We start from the raw sequence: 27,717 nt of genomic DNA, 5'->3' as shown, positions 1-27,717 counted from the left end.
AAGTACCGGCACTTGTACCGAAGAATCTAAAGGTATAATTGATGCCCCCCATAGGGGGCCTCACAGCGCTCCTCGCATGTGAGCTGTCGGATCTTCACATCCTGGCCAATCTGGTCCGTTTATTCTAGGTAAAAAGCGAGCGCTCTGATTGGTCCTCTCGCTAGCTGACCCCATGCAACGGCCGTGAGTTACCCGCCTGTCTCTGCGCGTGGGTACCACCGTTGGCCGGGCCCGCTTGTCGGTGACTGTGGGTGGGATCTCGTTCGGTCGGGCTTGACGTCGGGTGTGGAAAAGATCTCCACCCAGGGGGTAGATTCAGTGAAACCCTAGACCAATGGCCTGCCCCGCTCTGCGTCTCTCCTCCAATCCCATCCCGTGCTGATCCTCCCCAACCCCCTCTACTCCAACTCCGGCGAGGCGGCGGCGGCATCAGCCCGCTCAAGCTCCTCCGTGCCCCTCCGTCCCGTCCTTCTCACGCTGCTCCAAGTCTCTTTCTCCTCCAATCCCCTCCCGTGCTGCTCCTCCCCAACCCCCTCCACTCCATCTCCAGCAAATCAGCGGCGGCCGCGTCCTCCCGCTCGAGCTCCTCCGCTCCCCCTCTGTCACGTCCTTCTCACACCGCCAAAATCGGATGGCCAACTCCGCAGAAGACATCGAAGCGAGGCAGGCGCGGCTACCCATGGTCGCGAGGATTACCAGTCGCTCGCACCACTGCCGCCGCCACTGCAGGTCGCCTCCCCATCTCCTCTGTGTAAGGTTCAGAAGCTGGATGAGCTTCGTCTCCTCCAATCGGAAGATCCCGCCATGCTCCTCGAGTCAGAGCTGCGGGCCAACGGATCCGCCCAGATCCGAGGCGGTGGAGTCACAACACCCATCTCCGGGGCGATGGAGTAGGAGCAGGTAGCGTGTAAGCTCGATTGCAGGTGCATCTCTCTCTCTCTCTCTCTCTCTCTCTCTCTCTAGCAGCAGCCTTTGATAAAGGGAAAGGTCAAACAACCATGGAGATGATGGATCTTCCCATGCCGCTGCGTGCTTTACATTGCCACCATCTAATTACGCCCCTATTCCCCGCCAAATATGACTTCCCAACTAGGAGGGCCTAAAATTGCAAGGTTGCAGGATTAGCTGCCGAGATTTTTTTGTAGTGTTTTTGTTTGATGACAATCTGGAACAATACTCATGCTCCTTTTGTGGTGTATCTACTAAAAAATGTGCACTGTAATGTACTCCCTCCGGTCTCTTTTAATTGACTCAAATTTAGTACAACTTTGTACTAAATTTGAGTCAATTAAAAAGGAACGGAGGAGTACGATAGAAAAGAAATAAATACCAGATGGTTTGTGCTTTTTCCAAACATGTATTTCACTAAAGCATTTTTTATGTGCTCCCAGTGTCCTCTCGGCAATCAGTCCTGCAACCTTGCCAGCCCCAGTTGATGCACAGTTTGAGACAGTAGCGGTGACAGCAGATTGGGAGAAGACATTCCTCCAGGCTCCATCCATGTAAGCCGGATGTGCTGGTGATGTGCTCCACCTCTTGCTGGCACAACTGGACGAGGACTTCAAGGTTAGGTTAGATGCCGCTGATTCTCCCTTCTCCACCACCTGAAGGTTTTTTCCATGTTGTGCTGACCATACTGTGCCGGTCCAGGTTCGGTGGTGGTAGTGGGTTGCAGGAGGCAGTGAGACCAGATGTGTGGCAACAATGATAGCGGCACATTGAGTTCAGCTTGCAGCACATCTTCCCGGATATAACACCCTGCAAGTTGAAGTGTAGATGCACATTGCCACATACCATCGACTGAAAGGTATGGCGCCTGTAGCTCATGGTTTAAATAGCGATGTATATTTGGAATTTTGTGTGGGGGTTGATGTTGTGATGCATTTCATGTGCATGATCTCCTGCACTTTACTTCCAAAGCAAGGTGAATTATTGGGTGGCCACTACCGTTGAGAAGGCATGTTGCAGAACTTGCTCTATACATGTAAAGGTCTCTATCATCTTTTACTTATTCTACTGGTGCAAGTTTTTAAAATCTTTCGGCAACATTGATATGATCAATGCACTTTTCTGTTCATTTCTCTATATCTTGCACTGTTCAGGTGAAGAAACACCGGGACATGAATTTATGTGGTCGATAATGGAAAATTTTCTTGTCCTATTTGATATATATGTTGCTTGGATTTGAGATTGTTTTCATGGGATATATAACCGCGGCTTCCTATGTATGATCCTGCATAAGCGACCATGTTTAATTTGACAACAGTCATGTAGGCAGGCTAGACCATGCTTCAACACCTCCCTATTTTGTTTCATAGTTCATACTTTTCTTGATTAGTTCTGTAGAGTAGGTGTTATATAAGTTCCTCGATTTATTTCCTGGCCGCCTTCCTCTGCAGATTATTTATACACATGCTTGGGTGCCTATGTGCGTTAATTTTTCCTGGGTCTTTTCAATTGTTGATGGATGGTGGCGATCAGTTCCAAGGTGGACGTGAGCTCCTGCTTCCTTTTTCTTGATGGTTATTCAGTCATGTAGGCTCTATACTTAATTCCCTTCAAATATATTTCTTCTTTTTGCAGTGAGTCGTTCCACCTCACAGTATTGCGCAACAGACTATTGGAACTGATTTTGTTTTGCCTTCCACTCTGGTTACTCTGAGATTGGGGCATCATAAGTTCCTGACATTTTTCATCAATCTGCACCACACCCCTCATTTTTCATCTTCACTTTAAGATAATGTTTCCTATAGAGTATACGGTGCAGTTCAATCGTTTAATTTAACTCTTCTAAACTGTTTGCCATTTTGACACTCAAGTGTATGGTTCACAATTTCTCCGAAGAACGTTTGCTTGGAGAACCATGTCTTTGTTGCATCATACTATTGAGTTTTCTAAATTGTGTATGCTCTGTTTTTTTTGCCAGATATTATAATGTGAATAAATAAATGAGCTGAGACGAATAACATTTTTTGGTCGACTTAGCTTTTGTGAACTCCTTTTATTCCTTACATTGCTTGGTGAATATGTTTTTTGTTTCTCTATAATTCTTTGCTATATTGATGTATTCTTGATCAACAGGAAAAGTCATACTAGGATATACGTCCAGATTATTCAGTTTGGTGATTCTGGTTATATGCCTCATACATGGTTACTGATGTTGTCCGTACTCAGGTCCCTTTCCAACTTTCCTTGCTTCTTCTCTTTCACCTTGAAGAATGTCCACTTCTAAAACTGTGAATGCTGTGTCTCGGGACCTGAAGAGGAAGTTTTTGGCACTGCAATTCAAATGGGCCTGATTGAGCATGTATGCTGAAGATTTTTCTCTTTTTTTTCCGTAGGTTCAAAAAAGTGCAGCTTAGCCTTGTATGGTGCACAGATTAGTGGATTAGACATAAACTTGAATAATTATACTTGTCCTGGGCTCCTACCATTTTACCAACTGCATGCCCACTTTCCCTATTCTCTTTTTTTTCAATTGAATCCCGATAAGTAACATGGTCCCCTTCTCCGGATCCCTATTTCTTACTTGATTGGGTTGTAGTGAAAGAATTATCATGCAGTTCTTATACAATGAGGATATTATTTAAACTCAATGGGTGCAGTTTACTGAGTTGCACATAATATTTTGGCGGTCCAGCTTCTTAATCATATGTTACTTTTTAGTTTGTTTAGCAAGATTACCATGCAGTTATCTTATGACCGTTATTCTTGCAAGTGGCTCGGCATTAGAAGTGACTAATTTAGATGGCGAGTAATAATATTCCCATGATGTTGTCCTGTTGATTGGAATTTTCTTTTACTTCTCTTTTGAAATGTGACCTAGGCAATGTATTTGTGTTAATAAGAAGGAACACAATGTGCATTATAAACTAATTTAATGCTAATGTGAGCTTAAGCTGTCTATGAACAATATGTGTCGATGCTTTTCCGTGGGTTCTCTTTTGAAATGTGACCTAGGCAATGTATTTGTGTTAATAAGAAGGAACACAATGTGCATTATAAACTAATTTAATGCTAATGTGAGCTTAAGCTGTCTATGAACAATATGTGTCGATGCTTTTCCGTGGGTTGGAATATGCAGAGTTACATTTTTAAAATTGTACTGCTTTGCTATGATACTCTGCTCGGTAGTATTAGCTGATTACCTTTTGTTTCATTTCAAATTTATCAGGTGTGATGGAGTCATGGGATTTAAAAATCATATGTCTCATGCTTGGCTGTACAAATTAGGGACTCACGACTAAACGTTGACATTTGGAGACTATACAACAGCTTTCTTCGACTTGTCACCGAGCCAGTAGGTTGGCGACTCGACTTGACTCGCTGACTCAAAAAACTTGGCTAGGTTTGCTCTTTGTCTGTGCAGCGATAGGAGGCTTTGAAAATTTTGAATGGAGCACAACCCCACTTCGAAGGAACAGTGCAGCTTCTATGTTTTTTGCTGCTGGTTATTCCTTTGTGCTCCTTAGCCATGAACTTCATTCTTAGTTGTCTCACTTTGACATCTATATACATTGTTGTCCACTCTTGCATGCGTTCGCTGTTGTGTTTTTGACCTTTTCACTCTAGGTTTGCTCTGGGTTTAGTTACATTGTATATTTTGGAAGCCATAGCAATGATAATTATGTAGGAGCATTCTTTGGTCTTTCAGTTTTCCAACTAATTTTTAAGGAACCATGAAAGACCGAACATTTTGGATCTTACTTTAGGCATCCATAATACCCTACTTCTATTTCACAGGTGAATTCGTATCCCAACGGACAGAGGATTTACAGCAATTGGTATTGGACGTGAAGAATTTTCTCACCCAATGGTTGATGTTGTTGAATCAGTTCTTCAAGAGCCAATTCCCAAGGTTGGCCTGCATTTGTTGAAGAAATTTGTCAACTAAAAGTAATGATTATTCACAATGAAAATATTATGCACTGATCTAGATTCATAAGTTTCTCTTACGGTGGAGTAAAATTCGTAGCATACTTTAGGGGTTGGCAAACTTTATTGCTTAGATGGCGTCAACGCTTAAGTATATTGGATATATCTTTTGCTGTTTTTTCCTTCTCTTAATATGGATCAACTTGGTTTGTACATAACCAAGTAACTCAGAAAATATCTTCGAGCGGAAAATACTTTTCTATAAAGATCGAACCAATTCGTGTGGTTTCTGGTGAGCAGGTAGGAGTATATATTGTACTACCTCTGTTCTAAAATAGATGATGAGGCCCAGGCTGTCTATTGTGCCATGAGAAGAGATAACAGGGTGAAATACTTCTTATGAGCTGCAGTTACACATTCCTTAACGCATATATGCTCCATAGTCCTTTTCTTGTAACACCAGCGTCCTGTTAGGCTTACCGTACTTGTAAGTGTTGTGCCAAATGGGAAAATTGTGTTGATTTTTCGTTCTCGACCCCTTGTAACATGAAGTTTTCTCCCTGCAGGCTGGAGTATCTGTGAACTGAAGAGGAATGACGAGGAATTTTTCGTTCTCGGCCCCTTTGATTTGTTGGTATAAATGTCCGATGTTGTTTGTATAGTGTTGTCAAAGAGGGTAGTGTTTTATCTGTCAAGAGAGCCCTGTTTTGGAGTTGCCTCCTCAAATTGGGTCTGAAGAGGTTGGTTCAGATAGGGATTTGAACCCACCACCTGACCTGCCTAATGATAAAAGGTAGATTCTATTCTTAGAGGGAACATTCTCAGATGTATAGGTATCCATCATGTGTTTTTATGCTGACCGAAGTTTTCTGTAAATCGTTTATTGGCAAGGCCGCTATCATAGAAAGTTGCGGCAACTGTGGCAAATTTTCAGACAAAGATCAATAGGTATAACATCAAAACGCTTTATTTTGGAAATGTTTATGCTTTGATTGACTTCTAAATATTTTTGTTTTCCCGACTTGCATAGTTGCATGTGAAATATACTGTTGCACTCAATTACGTGACTTGACTGTTTAATAAATTGACTCTCTCGGTCATGGTACTTGCATGTGTAAGCTGCCACTGATAAGTTATATGAGTAATTCATGGAGAAATATATTTGCGTGGGATTTTCCGAGAAACACATCAACTCATCAAGTAATGTCTCAGATTTGAAGCCCATGACCGTGTTAAGATTTTGACTTTTGTCTAGGATTTATGTGCCATTCTTTTGGCAAGGGGTGGTTCAAAAGTTGTGTATATGCCATAGCCTGTCATATCCAGGATGAAGCTTTAGCTTCTTAGACATATATATTATGCTGCTAAATAGAAGATGACCTCATTTATATAGACTAGAACTGCAATTGTCAATTGTTAGCTGTTCTTGATGGAATCCCTTGATCTTATATCTAAATTTAGAATGGTCTTAAGATTTGTAATGTCTTGTTATTTGTCTCGGTGGATTTTACTTTATCAACGCCGTTTCATTGAATACGCAGTAAGATCAAAACATGAGAAGCGGGTTTTATTTTCTCCTAAATATGGTTGTCTTAATTGGTTTCATGCACATCGTGTAGATAATTAGCCATCTACCTGCCCTTCATTGCAGCCTGGAGGGGACCTTAGGTTGGCACTTTAGATGGCTCAAATCACCTTGTTTTTATGCCGAAGACCTGGAGAAAAGGGAATAGGTTAATTCTAAATTTGAAGATGAGCTTGGATAGCGGGTGCAGAACCTGAATTTGAAGATGTGCAATGCTATTTCTCGATTACAATGGCAAATTGCATTACAATTACATCTTAGGTAGTTTTTCCAACCTGCTTACTAAACCTTCCGTTGATTTTCATGGCTGAAACCTGCTTACCAATCCATCTTCATGCATTCCTTAGATAACAAGCATATAATCGATATGCGATATTGAGGTTTTCTTTCGGTTTCAGATATAATAAGTGTTTTATAGGGCAAGGATTATTTTTCTGCTTCACTGTACAGGGACTAGCTAAGATGCCTCAAAGGTCATATGAGTTCCTCCAATTAGTTAGTTTTTATATCTTAACTGAAGCGGAGTTTTTTTTTTTCCTTTTGATTTCCGTTGCTGTCTAACTTGATGAGCTAGAGAAACAAATTCGCTATTGATTTACGAATTTCTATTTTATTTACCAAAAAATCTAACTTGGGTTTCATTGCTATCTAACATGATGAGCTGGAGAAAATCACAAACAGTTGCTTAAGAAATATATCATATGCTGCCTAATTTTATGTCTTTGATTTTCACTGTTTCAGGCTGTGGGCTGCTGCAGGCATATGCACTATATTCATCACATTTATATGTTCTGTTTCGATTAAACTGGACCTAGGTAAGTTCTCACGGATTTGATCTTGACGTGTTAGTTCATCTACATGAGGAGTTACTTTGTTCAATCTAAATACAATCTCGCATTTTGTATAGGGATGACAAGACTGTTATCATCTGATCAGGAGAGTGTTGCTCCAGGAATCGCCGCCTCGGATTGGGTCTTAAGGTGTGCTTCAGTTGGCACCTCCGGTTGAGTTTGAAGAGGTAATTGTTTTTACACATTATCCGGTCCTGCATGAGCTATGAAACAATATGGTAAGACAAATTTAGAAGCTTTTGCATAATCTACAGATATCACTTGGCAGGCCAATAAATATCACTTTGGAAATTTGGTCCTCAGTGAGGCAACCAAATATGAAGTAAAGATTAAGGAGAAAGCAAGGACAATAAAAGCCACTTTTATGTAACAAAAGCCACTTCTGGATGATAGTTGGTTGAATATAAGTTCTTCTCAAATAATGATTTCGTATTGGTTCCTTCCTCCATTACTCTCTAAGCTAAATAGAAAGTGTTTGACATAATGTTTGTCCGTGTAAAAGATGGAGCACGAACATCATAGTAAAAAAACATAAGGCGTAGATCTTATGCCTTTTACAATATTTTGGTTGCACACTGCCACTGAGCTCAGCATTTTGCATCTATTTGTATATTGGTATATTCGTTTTCTTTTGCTACAACTCCCGAACTATACAATGGTTATATTGTGTATCTGTCTAAGAGATTGCTCACATATTTGGTACATTTAGTTTGCTACTCTGTTTGTAGTTCTGTGTGATTTACCCTAATTCCATCTTAGCAATATAGTTTGGTGGAACATAAGAAGTGTATTATCATGTAGCCAGTTAATTTTGATCACTGAATCGTGCAATTTTTATTGCCGTTATATAGAATATATGTTGGCATGAGCTTCACGGGATCGTGCGCCAAGGCGCACATTTAAATCTAGTAAGGTAGTGCCGTAGTGGTACAGACCACTATTCGAATATCCCAGTCTGTACTACATTAACTCGGCTGTTACCTGAAAGCGGCGCGGCGCCCGCTAATTTTATCCAGATGGTGATGCCACGGCCCACGGGCCACCGCACCGCGCGCCAATTTGCACGCTGCATGACAATTGACGGCATGATTGCGCTCCCAGAACCTTCCTTCATTCCGTTTTGTCACCAAGAAACGACGAGCACTAACTGAGAACAGTCCAGAGCCGTTGCATCACCGAATAGGTTAGCGCTAGCCAAGTGGAACGGCCTAACGGGACAGCTACGCGATGACACCTCGGCATAAGTCTCCCATTATCTCGCTGCTTAATTTGCTTCTTTATAACACCACAGCGAAACATTCCTGCAAACTCCATAGCGCGCGCGGGAGCGAGAGGCGTCAGCCGCTCGCGTGTTCTTGCATTGTACCCGTGGTTACAGTGCCACTGTGCGTGCGTGGTGGAAGCGTTGATCGTACCGGCCGGCGCCCGGCGGCGATGGTGACTGCATGCGTGGTGGAAGGCGTCGCCGTGGCAGGGTTCCTGATCTGCGTCTACGACGGGTGGGCGCTGGAGCTCGCCGCCATCTCCCTCGCCGCCGTCCTCCTCCGGTACGCCGTGGTGCAATACGCCAACCACATGGCCGCCAGCCTGAGCGGCCTTCAAGCGGTGGTGGCGAGCGACGCTGCCATCGCGGGCTACAGCCGCGCCTCGGGCCTCGACGGTGCGGCCATTGCCAGGCTGCCATGCTTCGTGGCCGTGCGCGCCGCAGACGAGGGCGACGCCGTCGCAACGACGGAGTGCCCGGTGTGCCTCGGCGCCGTCGAGGAGGGGGAGACGGTACGGGAGCTGCCTTCCTGCCGGCACGCCTTCCACGCCCGGTGCGTCGACGCCTGGCTGCGCCTGCAGCCGACGTGCCCCGTGTGCCGGGCAACGTTCAGGTGACAGTCGGAGACCGACAACGCCGGTACTGCAGAGCGCGCGCGAACCAGTGGAGTTGGGTACGTGCACGCACAGTTTGAGAGCAGGTGGTGGAATGGCCACATATGACGATTTCGTTCGTTGAATCTAGTGTAATGTAATCACGCCAAAAATATCTCATGGAGACATGCCTTGTGTTTTCTTTTGACGTAACATGCCTTGTGGTTGTTTTATTCTACAGTATTTCAGTTCTTCTGTTCTATTTTGAAGGAACTAATGTGATGTACGGTCGCCATGTGTTTTCAGCATGTATAAATTTAGGGATTTGCTAGTTCTGAGCTAGCTGAGAACTAACTTCGTGCTCAATCAAATCCTACACTATTTGATTTGTATCGTGATTTGTGCTAGTTATGAGTTGCAACATAAGAAGCAATCTAGAGTTGCAACATAAGTTACCTTCCGAGTCGAGTCGACTGGAAAATAATCACACCCATATATTAAATCTAGTAGAGTACAATTCACAAAAAAGAAAAAAAAATCTAGTCGAGTACAAAAGAGTGACACATAGTACAAGTGTACTGTTGGAATTTTGGGCATTTGGCCTTTGGCCCGTGGCCCATTATCAAATTCTGAAACTCACATGGCCCATTCCAATAATCAGTGGCAGCACTAGTGAGGAGCTAAAGTTTAATCCCACATTGCTAGTTGGGAGAGAGTTGGAGTGGTATATAAGGTGGGCTGTTCTAGTCCTACTAAGTGAGTGAGAAGAGAGAGAGCCCTCGCGCACTCCTCCTCCTCCGCCGCCCGCCTCGCCACGCCTCGTCACGACGCGCCGCGGGTTGCGGGAATGTCGCCGAGCCGAGCTTATCTTTTTTATGTTTGGGAAATTAATTGTGTAATCAATTACGAGTCATTAACGGACGCGTAACTCAGCCGTTTTGCCTTCCAGTTGGTTTTTCTGGATCGTGGCTGTGCCGACTCGGACCTGGGCTTCGCCCCACGACCTTCCCGAACCGCACTATATAAGCGCGGACGCCAACCCTAGTCTGAATGAGACGCATATGCTACTATCTTCTTCCTGTTCATTGCGTCGCCGCCTTCGTTTTCCTCATCCCATCCGTCGGCGTGCACCGACTGCCGGGACAGTAGGCCTCCGGAACCCTGCCTCTCGTTAACCTATACGGGTGAGGGGCAATCAGGTTTTTGGGGAGCGCTCCGGCGCGACTACTGGCATCACGACGTCGTCATCGGACGACGAGTTTCTCCACACCGACAACTTCTTCCCGGACCTCAGCGACTTCTTCAACAACCTCAACATGGGCGACAACGACCCTGCTGCGAAGTATGTGATCTTGTCGTTTCTCTTTCAGTTTCTGTTAGAGTTCCTTCTTCTAGTTTTTGTGGTAGATGCGATCGGTTTATCTTGTTTAGATGTGATCTGTCCATCTATCTTACTAGTCTGCATGATTAGTATACTCGTTGTTTTCGTAGTCATGATTTATCAATTATTTGTACGGATTATTTCATATGGATTTTTTGCTTATATATTCAACAATCCAAAAACCTAATTTTAGGCAAATCAATTCAAGCAGCGTTGCTGCCGCTACTCGACCTCCCCTCTTTGATGGTATGCATTACAAGAGGTGGCGCACAAAGGCAGTTCTATGGTTTACAAACCTAGGCTGTTTTAGCGCCACAGATGCTAGACCTGAGGGGCCTCTCTCTGCTGAGGAGCAGGAAAAGTTTGAGAAGGTCGATGTCATGTTTAAGGCGGCCTTGTTCTGCACTCTTGGGGACAACATTGTTGATCCGTACATGGCTTTCGACCATGGTAAAGATGCGTGGGATGCGCTCGAGGCCAAATTTGGGGTCTCGGACGCTGGCACTGAATTGTATGTCATGGAGCAATACTATGACTACAGGATGACTGATGAGCACTCCGTGGTTGAGCAGGCTCATGAGATTCAGTCACTTGCCAAAGAACTCGAGCAGTTTAAGTGTACCTTACCGGACAAATTTGTGGCCGGTGGCATTATTGCCAAGCTTCCTCCTTCGTGGAGGAACTTTGCTACTTCTCTGAAACATAAGAGACAAGAGTTTTCCGTTTCGGATCTCATTGGCTCGCTTCATGTGGAAGAGAAGGCGAGAGCAAAGGACACACGCGCTCGTAGTTTTGAGGGAGGTTCTAGTGCCAATGTGGTACAGAAGAAAAACTTGCAATCTCACAAGTCTAAGAATAAGAACAATGGAAAAGGCAAGTTTGACGAGAAGAACAAAGCCTCTAACTCAACCAACTTCAAGAGGAAGACTCCTTATAAGAAGAAAGGGAACTGCCATGTTTGTGGCGCTCCTGGACATTGGGCTCCTGATTGCCCAGAACGCCATGATCGGCGTGGGAACAGCGGCAAGTCCGCAAATGTTGTTATTGGTGTTGATACTGAGATGAAGGACGTTGGGTACGGTATTTCTCCTACTGTCCTTTCAGTATGTAATTCTCCTGATTGGTGGATAGACACCGGAGCCAATACACATGTATGATCTGATGTCTCTATGTTTTCTTCTTATCATGTCGCAAGGACTTGCTCCGTGCTGATGGGAAACGGCTCACGTGCTTCTGTTCGTGGTGTTGGTACGGTGGATCTGAAGTTTACTTCGGGAAAGACCATCCAACTGAAGAATGTGCAGCACGTTCCCTCCATTAATAAGAATCTCGTTAGCGGATCGCTTTTATGTCGAGATGGTTTTAAGTTGGTTTTTGAGTCCAATAAAATTGTAATTTCCAAGTGTGGACAATTTGTTGGAAAGGGTTATGTGTGCGGAGGCTTGTTCCGCTTATCTCTGTCAGACATATGTAACCAAATTATTAATCATGTTTGCAATGATAGTGAGTCCGACATTTGGCATTCACGACTTTGTCATATTAATTTTGGGTGCATGACGCGGCTAGCGAATATGAATATAATTCCAAAATTTGCTATTGTCAAGAAATCCAAGTGCCAAGTATGTGTGCAAGCTAAGCAACCACGTAAGTCTCACAATACTGCAGAGGCAAGAGACTTGGCACCGCTGGAACTTATACATTCGGATCTTTGTGAAATGAATGGTGAATTGACAAAAGGAGGGAAAATATACTTCATGACTTTAATTGATGACCCTACTCGATATTGTTATGTGTACCTCCTGAAATCTAAAGATGAAGCTCTTAATTACTTCAAAATCTTTAAAGATGAAGCAGAAAACCAACTTGATCGAAAGATCAAGCGGCTAAGGTCTGACCGTGGTGGAGAGTATTTTTCCAACGAGTTTGATTCTTTTTGTGCGGAACATGGTATTATCCATGAGAGGACGCCTCCCTACTCACCTCAGTCAAATGGGGTGGCCGAAAGAAAGAACCGTACTCTAACTAATTTGGTTAACGCCATGTTAGATACATCGGGTCTATCCAAGGCATGGTGGGGGGAGGCGATATTGACTGCATGTCATGTCCTAAACCGTGTCCCCACAAAGAACAAAACCATTACCCCGTTTGAGGAATGGGAAAGGAAAAGGTTGAAACTCTCTTACCTACGAACTTGGGGCAGTTTGGCGAAAGTAAATGTGCCAATACCCAAGAAGCGCAAGCTTGGACCAAAAACCGTGGATTGTGTTCTTCTGGGATATGCATTTCATAGTATTGGCTACAGATTTTTGATAGTAAAATCTGAGGTATCCGACATGCATGTTGGTGCAATTATGGAGTCGAATGATGCGACTTTCTTTGAGGACATCTTTCCTATGAAAGAAACGTCTAGCTCATCAATTCAGGAGATGCCCAGTTCATCTACTCAGGAATTATTTCCTGAACCTACCATGGCTAGAGAACACTTTGATAATCCTGTGGAGGATGACAATGAAGCTCCCAGAAGGAGCAAGAGACAGAGGACTGCAAAGTCCTTTGGACATGATTTCATTGTGTACCTCGTGGATGATACTCCCACTTTTATTTCAGAAGCCTATGCATCTCAGGATGCTGACTACTGGAAGGAAGCTGTCCGTAGCGAGATGGATTCCATCTTAGCCAATGGAACTTGGGATGTTACTGATCGTCCTTATGGGTGCAAACCTGTAGGATGTAAATGGGTGTTCAAGAAAAAAGCTTAGACCTGATGGTACTATTGAAAAGTACAAGGCACGTCTTGTGGCCAAGGGTTATACCCAGAAAGAAGGTGAAGATTTCTTTGATACATACTCACCAGTTGCCAGATTGACCACCATTCGAGTGCTACTATCCTTGGCTGCCTCACATGGTCTTCTCGTTCATCAAATGGATGTTAAGACAGCTTTCCTAAATGGAGAGCTTGAAGAGGAAATTTATATGGAGCAGCCTGATGGATTTGTAGTAGATGGTCAAGAAGGAAAGGTGTGTAAATTACTGAAGTCTTTGTATGGACTTAAGCAAGCACCTAAGCAGTGGCATGAGAAGTTTGAAAGAACTTTAACCGTTGAAGGCTTTGTTGTAAACGAAGCTGACAAGTGTGTATACTATCGCCATGGTGGGGGCGAGAGAGTTATTCTTTGTCTCTATGTCGATGACATATTGATATTCGGGACCAGCCTTACTGTGATTAAGGAGGTCAAGGAGTTCCTATCTCGTTGTTTTGAGATGAAGGACTTGGGAGTAGCTGATGTGATCTTAAACATCAAGCTGCTGTAGGATGACGATGGTGGGATTACATTGCTTCAGTCCCATTATGTGGAAAAGATTCTGAGTCGCTTCGGGTATAGCGACTGCAAATCTTCTCCAACGCCTTATGATCCTAGTGTGATAATTCATAAGAATAAAAGAGTTGCTAGAGATCAATTGCGATATTCGCAGATCATTGGCTCGCTCATGTATTTAGCCAGCGCCACGAGGCCTGACATCTCCTTTGCTGTAAGTAAACTCAGCCGTTTTGTGTCTAGACCTGGAGATGTTCATTGGCATGCTCTTGAGAGAGTTTTGCGCTATTTGAAAGGTACTGCGAGTTATGGCATTCACTATACTGGGTATTCAAGGGTACTTGAGGGTTATAGTGATGCAAATTGGATATCTGATGCTGATGAGACTAAGGCCACAAGTGATTATTTATTTACACTTGGAGGTGGCGCTGTTTCCTAGAAGTCTTGCAAGCAGACCATCATTACGAGGTCAACTATGGAAGCAGAACTCACGGCATTAGACACAGCCACTGTTGAAGCAGAGTGGTTTCGTGAGCTTTTGATGGACTTACATGTGGTTGAGAAACCAATACCCGCTATTCCTATGAACTGTGATAATCAAACTGTGATCGTCAAAGTAAACAGTTCTAAGGATAATATGAAGTCATCAAGGCATGTGAAGAGGAGATTGAAAACTGTCAGGAAAATGAGAAACTCCGGAGTTATAGCGTTGGATTATATTCATACGTCTAGAAACCTCGCAGACCCCTTCACAAAGGGACTATCACGAAATGTGATAGAAAATGCATCGAGGGAGATGGGTATGAGACCCACACTATGAGCTGCCCACGGTGGTAACCCACTCTATGTGATCGGAGATCCCGTGAATTAGAGCTGGGAGACAAGCTGTTGGTCAGTTGAGAGGAGAGTATATATCCCTATAGCAATTTTACCACTCCATAAGATGCAATACTCTCCTAATCTGCATGGCAGGTTGATAATTATCTTAATGTGTTCTAAGTGGCTTATTTTAGCAGAGATGTTGTCCTGCAGAACATCTTTTTGAAGAACACACCTATACGAGTTTGATTGTTAAACGTCGCAATCTATGAGAGTTGGGTGCTCTCGAGTAAACTCATGAAAGGCCCTGGAGTATGACGTATAAGCTCCAAACCGCGAGGAAGCCTCGCGGCAGCCTAGTATCGGTCTAGGCTTTGTATGAAGCTAGTGCGCAGAAAACTTGTAGTTCAAGGTATAGTACACTATCCAAGTTGCAATCTAGTGAAATATGAAGCTTTAAGTGTAAGTTCAACTTAACAGTCTCCACAACATACCGGTATATAAAACAATGTTCTGGAAACTTACTGATGAGATGTGCCAATGAGAGTTTGTGGGGGATTGTTGGAATTTTGGGCATTTGGCCTTTGGCCCGTGGCCCATTATCAAATTCTGAAACTCACATGGCCCATTCCAATAATCAGTGGCAGCACTAGTGGGGGCTAAAGTTTAGTCCCACATTGCTAGTTGGGAGAGAGTTGGAGTGGTATATAAGGTGGGCTGTTCTAGTCCTAGTAAGTGAGTGAGAAGAGAGAGAGCCCTCGCGCACTCCTCCTCCTCCGTCGCCCGCCTCGCCACGCCTCGTCACGACACGACGCGCCGCGCCGCGGGTTGCGGGAATCTCGCCGAGCCGAGCTTATCTTTTTGCTGTTTGGGAAATTAATTGTGTAATCAATTAAGAGTCATTAACGGACGCGTAACTCAGCCGTTTTGCCTTCCGGTTTTTCTGGATCGTGCCTGTGCCGACTCGGACGTGGGCTTCGCCCCACGACCTTCCCGAACCGCACTATATAAGCGCGGACGCCAACCCTAGTCTGAATGAGACGCATATGCGACTACCTTCTTCCAGTTCATTGCGTCGCCGCCTTCGTTTTCCTCATCCCGTCCGTCGGCGTGCACCGACTGCCGGGACAGTAGGCCTCCGGAACCCTGCCTCTCGTTAACCTGTACGAGTGAGGGGCAATCAGGTTTTTGGGGAGCGCTCCGGCGCGACTATTGGCATCACGACGTCGTCATCGGACGACGAGTTTCTCCACACCGACAACTTCTTCCCGGACCTCAGCGATTTCTTCAACAACCTCAACATGGGCGACAACGACGCTGCTGCGAAATATGTGATCTTGTCGTTTCTCTTTCAGTTTCTGTTAGAGTTCCTTCTTCTAGTCTTTGTGGTAGATGCGATCGGTTTATCTTGTTTAGATGTGATCTGTCCATCTATCTTACTAGTCTGCATGATTCGTATACTCGTTGTTTTCGTATTCATGATTTATCAATTATTTGTACGGATTATTTCATATGGATTTTTTGCTTATATATTCAACATGTACAACGTTTTAAAATCTTTCTCTTTCTGTTTCTTTCTAATCATGAATCGCCATCCAATTGTGTATACCAACTATATATGCCTATATGGCGTGATTGATATGCTGCACCGAAATTGCGATGTGTGGAACATTGTCTGCACGAAAACATGCTTTGGACCACGCTATGAATGTTGCCAGGTAGGTTGCCTGCACAACAAAATTTTGCACGACAAGAAAAATAAAAGAGATGTTTTTCACGTGATTAGCCCGTAGGCTATTCTCCTTTTTATATAGTCATCATGTACATATTTAAAAGGAAATGTTAGGTGTGATTACATTCATAAACTTGTGTATCAAGGAAAATACCCTAACCTTATCGATTTAACTGATTTTACCCTATTTTAACATGTCCCCTCAATTTGAACCGCTGAGTACAAGATTCAGATTGTGCTTGAATGGTCTACTATTAGTCAGTTGCTGGTTTTGTAAACACATCACCAAGCTGATCTTCAGAGGAGATAAATCTCACATCATATGCTACTCATGTGACATCCCACTCTCGCACAAAGTAAAAATTAATTTCAATGTGTTTCCTGCGAGTGTGAAATACTAGATTGTCAGTTAAATAGGTAGCGCCGATGTTGTCACACCAGAGAATCGGTGGCCTCTCATGCTTAACACACAACTCCTCCAAACAGAATGAATCTAATTAAATAGCCTCAACAGTGCCATTCCCCAATGCCTTATACTATGCATTGCTAATTATCGATTGAGATACTGTGAGCCGGTTCTAGGCACTCCAGGATATTAGGTCGGATCCTAGGAAAATTTCAAAACTCTTTGTTGATCGCCTATCGTATGAACATCCTGCCCAACATCTGAAAATACTGACAGATGATGATGGTGATTTTTTAAAGTTCATACACGTATCAGTGGTGCCTTTCATGTAAAGGGAAATGATAGGAAGAAGCGCCGCACGGTTCCCTCCGCGTGCGACGGTGCCTTAGAATTCGCGAAAGAAATGGTGATGACTTCAGCTTCCTACGCAATCCTTATCCCCTCGCTAGCTTCCCTAGACCACTCGTTTTTATCCCCACAAGATAATAGCATCCCGTCACGGACGAACTAGAGGAGAGGTGCGACGCATCGATGGCTCAGCCAAGGGAGCCGCCGCCGGTGAGAGCGTGGAGTGGGCTTCCGTCCCAGCGCGGGGCCATCTCCGCCGACGAGCACGGGGATGGGTTCCGTCAAGCCGTCGTGCACAAGCGCGTGGAGTGGGCTTCCGTCCCTAGCGCGGGGCGTCGCCGCCGACGAGCACGCGGCGCAGACGAGCGCCGAGAGAGGACTTCGGTCCTAAGCGCGGCGGCGCCGCCGCCGAGCACACAGCAGAGAGAGCACCACCGCCGTCGACCTCGAGCAGGCGCGACGCACGGAGGGTTCCGTGCGGCTGCTGCCGACGAGCCCGCCGACTCCGAGAGGGCTTCCGTCCCTAGCACGGGGACGACGCCGGTGAGCCTCGTCTTCTTGCGGCCGCGGCAGCCTCGCCCTTGCTCTTGGCCGCCACGCTGCGGCCCTTCCTCGACGTTGTGCGCTCCGAGGAGGCCGACTCCGTCGTCACCTCCGCCTCCCTCGCCGCGCTCCACAAGGTCATGGCTCTCACGGGGCAGTCCCTATCGGGATCCGAGCTAAGGGAGGTCGTCGACGCCGTCGCCAGCTGCCGATTCGAGGCCGGGCAGAGGCCAACGCCAAGGAGGCCGTGCTGATGCAGATGCTGTAGGCGCTGCTCGCCTCCCTGCGCGCCTCGGCCGCCCCGCGCTGTGAGACCAGCACGTCTGCACCGTCGTATGCACCTGCTTCCGCGTCGTTCACCAATGCATGAATCCAGCTGCCGGCATGATATTTTCCTGAGTTTTATCTCTCTCCCTACATCCCCATCTGTTGTTTTATTAGTGAAGATTTAGTGGATTTTTTCATGTGAACTATCTGGCGACTATCCCCTGAATTGCATATGTCTCACACTTTTTGGAGGACAAGGAATTCATCGCATCTTTTCAGTAGACAATCCGCTAGCAACTATGGATTGGAAATTTGGCAGCTAGGAATGTTGAATTTGACATTTAGAGCTAGCATTTTGAGATCTAGTCACAACTAACACAGTATAGTTTTTGTGTCAATTATTATGGTTGTTATAATGTTATTGCTAATTAATCTTGTAGGTATTGCAAAATAATCTGGTAGCTAATATACTTTTGGCATTTTATAGCTGGCTTTTTAGGATTTAGTCACAACCAAGTGAACCAATACCGTATAGTTCTTGTCAATTAATCTGGTAGTTATTGCTAATTAATCTTGTAGGTATTGCAAAATAATCTGGTAGCTGGTATAATTTTGGTAGTTGTTAAATAACACCGCTAACTTGGTAGTCATTGAAAATTAATCTGATAGCTATTACTAAATAATTTGAAAACCATTGAAAATTAATCTGGTAGCTACTACTAAATAATTATAAAACATTAGAGAGCGTGGCCCCTTTTTTTCAAAAATCTGGTAGCTTCTCCCAAAATAATCTAAAAACTGTCATATAAAACGGTAGCTGCCTTAATCTAAAATCCTAGATTTTGTTTTGAAAAGTTTTGTGAAAATTGCTCCTAAAATCTTAGCTCATGAAAAAAAATTGCAAGAAAGAGGGGTGGTGCTAATTTTTATGGTGCTAACAACAACATGCAAGATTTTGTTCGATATTTAATGTGAATGCTCGCATGACTTTTTTTTTTGAAACAACTGCTCGCATGACTGATTTGTTGACTAGCGGGAACAAGAGATGCATGGGCTAGCTGATTACTGCATGCGTTTGCTGTCCCTGCGGGACCGAGCAAGCCACATGGGACGCGCTCAACGGGAAAGCAACATTTAACGTGGTGGGGCTGCAAAATCCGCCGCACGGATTAGGCGCCCGTGCGGCGCCGCCGGGTAGCGCTGTCCGACAGAAAATTCGCTTGATGGCTTGCCAATGAGCATCTATGGGCTGAGACACGCAACGGCAGACCTTATTTATGGCAAAGGGAATATCTGGTTGTGCCAATGTGAGTTACTAGAAGACACCGATCATAGTTCTGTACCGAAAAGCATTATCAACGGAAAGTGTGGTTCATGTGTCCTTGGATAGTTTGTTTGTGGCACAAAGGGGACTAGAGGTTGAGCTGCAATTTTTGATGTTGGTAGGTGCAATACATCAAGTGCGCAAGTATAATACATCAAGTGCGCATACTTGCGCTGTGTCAAAGATATGCTCCCATGAATTGTAAGAGACCTCAATGCCAAGAAAATATCCAAGACGACCAAGAAACTTGATTGGAGAAGTGTTGTACAGAGAATGCACCAACCGATCAACAGCATATGTAGGTCCAACAATGATAATATCGTCCACATATACTAGCATATAAATGTGCACTTTATCCCAAGAAAATATAAATAAGGATGTGTCGATCTTGGAAAGGACAAAACCAAGCTGCAACATATGTTTACTCAAGCGGTCATACCAAGTACGAGGTGACTGCTTCAGACCATACAAGGCACGTTGTAGTTTGCAAACATGAGATGGTTGAGAAGGGTCTTCAAAACATGGTGGTTGTCGTTGCCTAATCGACGGTACCTCGGAGGAGGGATCCTCACGAGGGGGAGAAGAAGTAGAGGCCATAAGGCGGAGTGCACACGGGACGGTAGTACGCGATTTACCCAGCTTCGGAACACCTGCACGATGACAGGGCCTACAGCTGCTTGTCTGGAATTATCTGGGCGCTTTCGCGTTGTTACAATGAGTTGTGGTTGTGCGTCTAGGGCTCCCGGGGTCCGCTTATAAAGGCGCACGGATCCAGGGTTTACATGGAAAGTCCTAGCCGGATACAGGTTTGCCTAACTACGGTACAATGTATTGCCGTGTACGTCAAGGATCCGCCTCCCTCTATACATCGTCCTGGATCCGAGTTCCTACTGGGCCTCCATGGATCCGGGTACCTCCAAAGGTCGGTCGGATCCGGCTACCTTCTCCTGGGCCGGACTTCATCCTTCAGGATCAACAGCAACTGGGCCGCCCGATGGGCCGCATGCCACATCACCATCTGTGGGCCACCCGGGTTTACCGGATCTAGGCACTGTCGATGGTACACCCATGAAGTATACCCACAACAGTAGCCCCTAGAGTTCTCCGAGTTTCACCTCCTGTTTCCGCCTTGCTAACACTTCATGGTCTCCAGCAATGTGGGTAACGCGGAGAAACTTGAAGAACTCCAACTTCACATTTTCTTCTTTCCCAACCTTCAGTCGGAAAATTCCCTCATCCTATGGGACTTCATCCATCGACAGTACATAACATGTCTCCGGGTTACTCCCCTGCTCACGGATAAGAGTTTGCTTATTTTCACGTTGTTACCCGGAATCTTAACAGACTCAAACGGTTCCGCCAATTCTGGCGTCATTTTCGCGTGACTTGAGTGGTAAATTATCCTTAGTCATTTTTACTGTTTAGGGTTTCGACACGTGTCATGCATCCAACGGTGCGACGCTTGCGTTCCGACCACAGGATGCGGAACACGAATCTCCTCTCACAGCCTATAAATATCCACCGTCGACCCCTAACTCGCCATTCACCCCCCTTCTCACCTCTCTGCAAAGCGCCACCCTCGAGCTCCTTCTTCCGCCGTGCCGGAGTCCACCAGAGTTTCACCGGAGTTTCGCCGGAGCCGCTCACCGCCGCGCAGTGTTCTTCCTGTTCTTAACTCCGACGAGCCACCGCGCAAAAACCTCATCGCCGGCGACTCCGACCACCGCGGAATCTATTACGGTAAGCCTCCGAACTTCGTCTTCGCGCCGCAGTTGGTAGGGATGAACCTTAGGATGATGACGTGGATCCGACTAAGATATATTTTCCGCCATCACTTTTTCTTTTCTTCAGATGTCTTCTTCGACTCCGCCTCCAACTTCCGAGCCAATCATGGCGACGCCACTCTCCTCCGCCCCTCCTCCCTTCGTCCCAGTCCAACTGGATCCCACTAAGGATTCCGGCAAGGACGCCGAAGGCACTTCAGCTATCCCGGAGAAAACCTCCGGGGCGGAGCAGGCAGAACAGAAAGTGGAAGAACACGCCGCCAAGAAATCGAAAGCTCGCCAGCGAGACTCAGAAGCTAAAGGGAAATGGTGGCCCTGCACCACCACGGAGATGGAGCTACAAAACTTGGAGGCGGAAGGCTTCCTGCAGCCTGGATCCTGACGAACGGTTCCGGGTTCTCTCGCGCCAGCTCCCCAAGATGGCGAAATGGTGATCACCAAGGCGTTGGTGGAACGCGGATTTTCCTTTCCGCCCTCAGATTTCTTCTCGGAAATCATGAAGACATACGGGCTCCAGCCCCACAACATATCGCCAAACAGTGTCTTGGCGATTAGCAACCATGTCACTCTCTGCGAGGGCCACCTCCGGGTATCTCCCGAACTTTCTCTATTTCAATATTATTTTTCCGTCAAGAAGGAGAAGGTACCGCAGTCCTCCGAGTTGGCCACCTGCGGGTCCATCACCTTCATGCTCCGCCCTGGCCGCGTCTACCCTCCCACCGACCGCCACGAATCCGCGCGGTACTGGTCCGGAGGCTTCTTCTACCTGAAGGACGTCTCCGACCCGGCGAGCGAAAGGATGATGCCGCCCTTCAAGAACTGCCCCGCCAGCGAGACTCCGGCCTGGACGCAGTGCCCCCATCTCTCCGAGTCGCCCCAACTGTCTCGAGCAGTTAGGCGGATCCACAAGCTGACGGAAGAAGGCCTGACGGGGAAGGACCTCACCATGTCCTGGTTCACCAAGCGGATCCAACCGCTTCAACATCGGGATCGCTTGATGTTCCAGTACACGGGGCGCGACGACCTGATGCGCGCTTCAAAGGACAATCTTTCCGCCGACGCCATCGACAAGAGGATCCGGCTCCTCATCAAGATTCCGCGTGAACTGCATGTTCACGTGTGTAACAAAGACATCCACACGAACGGCTCCGGGACCGCGGTATATTTCCTTGACTTTACCATTGATTGCTTTTTCGCTAGATAAATTTGTCTAAGTGTTGGCTGGGTCACTTTAGCTTGAAGCCCTCGAGGACAGTGAACTCGGAAACCTCGTCCGGGTCCCTCACGCGGGCAACACCGACCCGGATGTCGCGTCTGAGGCGGAGGCCCCTGAAGCTCCGCGTCCCGCAAAGAGGAAGAAGGTAGCTCCCTCCAGCCCCGTAACCAAACGTGCCCGCGAAGTGGCCAGCACTGCGGCTACCCGCAAGGCAGAGGCGGAAAAGAAGCGCCTCAAGCTTATCGATACCAGCAACCGAGCTCAACCTGACATGCATCATTTTTTCAAGCCTTCTGGGTAAACGCTTGATTTCCGAATCCTTTTGTCATCATGAATCAGTACATGCTTAAACGCTATACTTTTTCCTTTTGCGCAATAGAGGTTCCGGAAGCCAACCCCCCAAGCCAGCACCGAAGAAGAGAACCAAGCTGTCTCCGGCTTCGATCCCCATCACACCGGAAGTCTAGGTTCCGCCCAAAGCCTCCTCCACCGCCAAGCCGGATCCCAAGGACGTCATCAACGTTGATGACCTTCCCGAGGACCATGGCGATTCCGGGAAGGGCGCCTCCTTGTCCGCGCCTCCGCCTGAACAGCCAGTCGCCACCTCAGCTGAACCTACAGCTGAGCAATACGAGCAAAAGGCGCAGCTTATTCATACCACTGGCATGCTCCAAGCTCACCCTCAGCCCACTTCGTCACTGCAGAAGCTCCCCCTCTCTCAACGCCACGCGGAAGTCTCCGCCATGATGGAGAAGGTATGGGGACCTGCAAACGTGGAGATGAAGGAGCTCTCCGACCTCGAGAGCGATCTCAAGATCTTCTTTGCTAAGCATAAAGAAGTGCGCCAGGTAACACTAGCCCCCAAGCATTGGGTTAGACATTTTTTCCGAGTAGTATGTGTTAGCCGATGCTTTTATATGTACCTTAGGCGGAAAATTAAAATTTTCTCGATCCAAGACTTTAAACTCCTTGCCAGCCCCCAGAATTTTGAATTTCCGGCTAACTCCTGCTTGCCTCTCAGAACACACGAAAGCTGCACGAAGATCTGCGCGTCCATGTGCTTGAGCAGATGACGGAAATAGAAGGGCTGCGCCAGAACGCTGAGAATAGCCAGAAGGCTATAAAGCACTTAGAGAGCCGCCTGAATGGTAAGAACTCCAGGTTGGATGTGTATCTTGTGATAATCTTTTATGATGCATAACACGCATGTCTTTCCGCCTTCAGAAGAAATTGCCAAGCACTCCTCCTTCAATGAACTGTCCGCCAAAGTCCAAGTGCTCGAGGCGGAGAACGAATCCCTCAATGCCTTCATGAATGAATCCTTCGAGAAGGAAAATCTGGCGAGGAAAGAGCTCTCGGAAAAACACGACAGCGACTTGGCAGAGCTCACTGACAAGCTTAAGAAGAGCCAACAAAGGGTAACCTCTTTAGTGGCCAAAAATAAAGTTCAGGAAGCGGAGGCGGAGGCTATTGACAAGATGATCTTCCGTAAGCATCCTTTATGTTGTAGTTCCGGCTTCATTATATGTTGTTTTGTCCGCGGAGGAACTGATCTCCAATTTTCACAGCGAGCCTTGGCTTTGAGTGGACCAAGGAGTCAGCCCTCAAGAGGACAGAGGTGTATGATGAAGCGCGGAATTCTATTGATGAGCTGTTCGCAGCCTGTCGCGGAATCGCCAAGTCCCTATCTTTGAAGAGGGCCAAGACCACACTGATTGACACTATGTCAAAACTGATGAAGCAAGGGCCGGAGTTCATCAAAGACTGGCAAGAATCATCTGCTCGCGGAGTCGCTTCCCTTGTACTAGCCACCTGCAAAGCGCACTTTCCCACCATGAAGTTTGCGGACATTGCGCGTAGCACTCCAAAGGGTGCCAACATGAGGTCCATTCTCGCGGAAACCCAAGGATTTGATCGACTCTTTGTCGGGCGAGTTAACCACTCGTTCATGTACCACAAATATGATCTCCCCAAGGGTTTCACAGACGCGGAAATCGAAGAAGAAGGCGCTGAGGAGGAGTATTACGCGGAGGGTTCCGGGTCGAGCGCAGGTCAGGCCGATGAAAGCTCCGAGGACATCTCTGAAGCTGGCTCTGACAATGTCTCCGACGAGGGCTCCGACGGCGACTCCGCATATGTGGCATCTGACGAGGATCCGTCATCCAAATAGAGATCTGCTGAAACAATGAAACACTGATGTATCATTTTGGCCCCGGAGTGGGTTTGTAATATTACTTAAATTCTTAAGTTATAGGAACGAAACAATTATGCACGGGCGGAAACAACTTATCCTGCTATCCTTTAATATTATTTGCATGTTTCGTTTTGTCGAAAAGCAAGTGCTGACTTCCTTGTTTTCCGGCTCGCTCACTTGACCTTCTGATACGTCTCCGACGTATCGATAATTTCTTATGTTCCATGCCACATTATTGATGATACCTACATGTTTTATGCATACTTTATGTCATATTTATGCATTTTCCGGCACTAACCTATTAACGAGATGCCGAAGAGCCGATTCTTTGTTTTTACTGTTTTTGGTTTTAGAAATCCTAGTAAGGAAATATTCTCGGAATTGGACGAAATCAACGCCCAGGGTCCTATTTTTCCACGAAGCTTCCAGAAGACCGAGGGAGAAACGAAGTGGGGCCACGAGGTGGCCAGACACCAGGGCGGCGTGGCCTGGACCCTGGCCGCACGGCCCTGTCGTCTGGGCCCCTCGTGACGCCCCTTGACCTACCCTTCCGCCTACTTAAGCCTTCGTCGATAATAGCCCCAGTACTGAGAGCCACGATACGGAAAACCTTCCAGAGACGCCGCCGCCGCCAATCCCATCTCGGGGGATTCAGGAGATCGCCTCCGGCACCCTGCCGGAGAGGGGAATCATCTCCCGGAGGACTCTACACCGCCATGGTCGCCTCCGGATTGATGAGTGAGTAGTTCACCCCTGGACTATGGGTCCATAGCAGTAGCTAGATGGTCATCTTCTCCTTATGTGCTTCATTGTCGGATCTTGTGAGCTGCCTAACATGATCAAGATCATCTATCTGTAATGCTATATGTTGTGTTTGTTGGGATCCGATGGATAGAGAATACTATGTTATGTTGATTATCAATCTATTACCTATGTGTTGTTTATGATCTTGCATGCTCTCCGTTATTAGTAGAGGCTCTGGCCAAGTTTTTGCTCTTAACTCCAAGAGGGAGTATTTATGCTCGATAGTGGGTTCATGCCTCCATTAAATGCAGGACGGTGACAGAAAGTTCTAAGGTTGTGGATGTCTTTGTTGCCACTAGGGATAAAACATTGATGCTATGTCCGAGGATGTAGTTATTGATTACATTACGCACCATACTTAATGCAATTGTCTGTTGTTTGCAACTTAATACTGGAAGGGGTTCGGATGATAACCTGAAGGTGGACTTTTTAGGCATAGATGCATGCTGGATAGCGGTCTATGTACTTTGTCGTAATGCCCAATTAAATCTCACAATACTCATCATATCATGTATGTGCATTGTCATGCCCTCTCTATTTGTCAATTGCCCAACTGTAATTTGTTCACCCAACATGCTATTTATCTTATGGGAGAGACACCTCTAGTGAACTGTGGACCCCGGTCCATTCTTTTAATCGAATACAATCTACTGCAATACTTGTTCTACTGTTTTCTGCAAACAATCATCATCCACACTATACATCTAATCCTTTGTTACAGCAAGCCGGTGAGATTGACAACCTCACTGTTTCGTTGGGGCAAAGTACTTTGGTTGTGTTGTGCAGGTTCCACGTTGGCGCCGGAATCCCTGGTGTTGCGCCGCACTACATCTCGCCGCCATCAACCTTCAACGTGCTTCTTGGCTCCTACTGGTTCGATAAACCTTGGTTTCTTACTGAGGGAAAACTTGCCGCTGTACGCATCACACCTTCCTCTTGGGGTTCCCAACGGACGCGTGCTGTACGCGTATCAAGCTCTTTTTCTGGTGCCGTTACCGGGGAGATCAAGACACGCTGCAAGGGGAGTCTCCACATCGCAATCTCTTTACTTTGTTTTTGTCTTGCTTTATTTTATTTACTACTTTGTTTGCTGCACTAAATCAAAACACAAAAAAATTAGTTGCTAGTTTTACTTTACTTGCTATCTTGTTTGCTATATTAAAAACACAAAAAAATTAGTTACTTGCATTTATTTATCTAGTTTGCTTTATTTACTGTTGCTAAAATGAATACTCATGAAAATATTAAGTTGTGTGACTTCACAACCACAAATAATAATGATTTCTTATGCACACCTATTGCTCCACCTGCTACTACAGCAGAATTCTTTGAAATTAAACCTGCTTTACTGAATCTTGTTATGCGAGAGCAATTTTCTGGTGTTAGTTCTGATGATGCTGCTGCCCATCTCAATAATTTTGTTGAACTTTGTGAAATGCAAAAGTATAAAGATGTAGATGGTGACATAATAAAATTAAAATTGTTTCCTTTCTCATTAAGAGGAAGACCTAAAGATTGGTTGCTATCTCTGCCTAAGAATAGTATTGATTCATGGACTAAATGCAAGGATGCTTTTATTGGTAGATATTATCCCCCTGCTAAAATTATATCTTTGAGGAGTAGCATAATGAATTTTAAACAATTGGATACTGAGCATGTTGCACAAGCATGGGAAAGAATGAAATCTTTGGTTAAAAATTGCCCAACCCATGGACTGACTACTTGGATGATCATCCAAACCTTTTATGCAGGACTGAATTTTTCTTCACGGAACCTATTGGATTCAGCTGCTGGAGGTACCTTTATGTCCATCACTCTTGGTGAAGCAACGAAGCTTCTTGATAATATGATGATTAATTACTCTGAATGGCACACGGAAAGAGCTCCACAAGGTAAGAAGGTAAATTCTGTCGAAGAAACCTCTTCCTTGAGTGATAAGATTGATGCTATTATGTCTATGCTTGTGAATGATAGGACAAATGTTGATCCTAATAATGTTCCGTTAGCTTCATTGGTTGCTCAAGAAGAACATGTTGATGTAAACTACATTAAAAATAATAATTTCAACAATAATGCTTATCGGAACAATTCTAGTAACAACTATAGGCCATATCCTTATAATAATGGTAACGGCTATGGTAATTCTTATGGGAATTCTTACAACAATAATAGGAACACACCCCCTGGACTTGAAGCTATGCTTAAAGAATTTATTAGTACACAAACTGCTTTTAACAAATCTGTTGAAGAAAAGCTTGGGAAAATTGATATACTTGCTTTTAAAGTCGATAGTCTTGCTGCTGATGTTGATCTTTTGAAATCGAAAGTTATGCCTAATAGGGATAATGAAAATAAAATTGTTACTACAGCTAATGCCATCCAAGTTACAATTAATGAGAATATAAGATTGATGG

The 27,717-nt window shown here is 45.6% G+C and overlaps 1 protein-coding gene and 2 long non-coding RNA genes across 4 annotated transcripts; all 3 read left to right on the top strand.

The window, feature by feature from the left end:
* The first annotated feature begins 1,432 nt into the window (after window positions 1–1,432).
* Window positions 1,433–5,823, top strand: LOC127321441 (uncharacterized). 2 transcript variants are annotated; one of them, XR_011754050.1, is made up of 6 exons: window positions 1,433–1,807; window positions 1,921–1,990; window positions 3,082–3,307; window positions 4,175–4,858; window positions 5,442–5,668; window positions 5,767–5,823. It is a non-coding gene; the product is annotated as an uncharacterized lncRNA (long non-coding RNA). The 2 variants fall into 2 exon arrangements; XR_011754049.1 differs by lacking the exon at window positions 1,433–1,807 and having other exon boundaries at window positions 1,903–1,990.
* Window positions 5,824–7,250: 1,427 nt separating this feature from the next.
* LOC139837546 (uncharacterized) lies at window positions 7,251–7,718 on the top strand. The gene is made up of 3 exons (XR_011754048.1): window positions 7,251–7,275; window positions 7,368–7,478; window positions 7,580–7,718. It is a non-coding gene; the product is annotated as an uncharacterized lncRNA (long non-coding RNA).
* Window positions 7,719–8,555: 837 nt separating this feature from the next.
* On the top strand, window positions 8,556–9,381 carry LOC127314709 (RING-H2 finger protein ATL32-like). The gene has a single exon (XM_051345260.2). The coding sequence runs from the start codon at window positions 8,746–8,748 to the stop codon at window positions 9,190–9,192; it is 447 nt and encodes a 148-aa protein (XP_051201220.1). The 5' UTR covers window positions 8,556–8,745; the 3' UTR covers window positions 9,193–9,381.
* Window positions 9,382–27,717: the final 18,336 nt, after the last annotated feature.

The sequence above is a fragment of the Lolium perenne genome, chromosome 3, assembly GCF_019359855.2.
Source record: "Lolium perenne isolate Kyuss_39 chromosome 3, Kyuss_2.0, whole genome shotgun sequence".
Classification (NCBI taxonomy): Eukaryota; Viridiplantae; Streptophyta; class Magnoliopsida; order Poales; family Poaceae; genus Lolium; species Lolium perenne.
This window is presented reverse-complemented; position numbering and strand designations above follow the sequence as displayed.

What these genes read in the sequence shown, in the direction of transcription:
- LOC127314709 (XM_051345260.2), top strand. Translation starts at nt 8,746, where the DNA reads ATGGTGACTGCATGCGTGGTGGAAGGCGTCGCCGTGGCAGGGTTCCTG.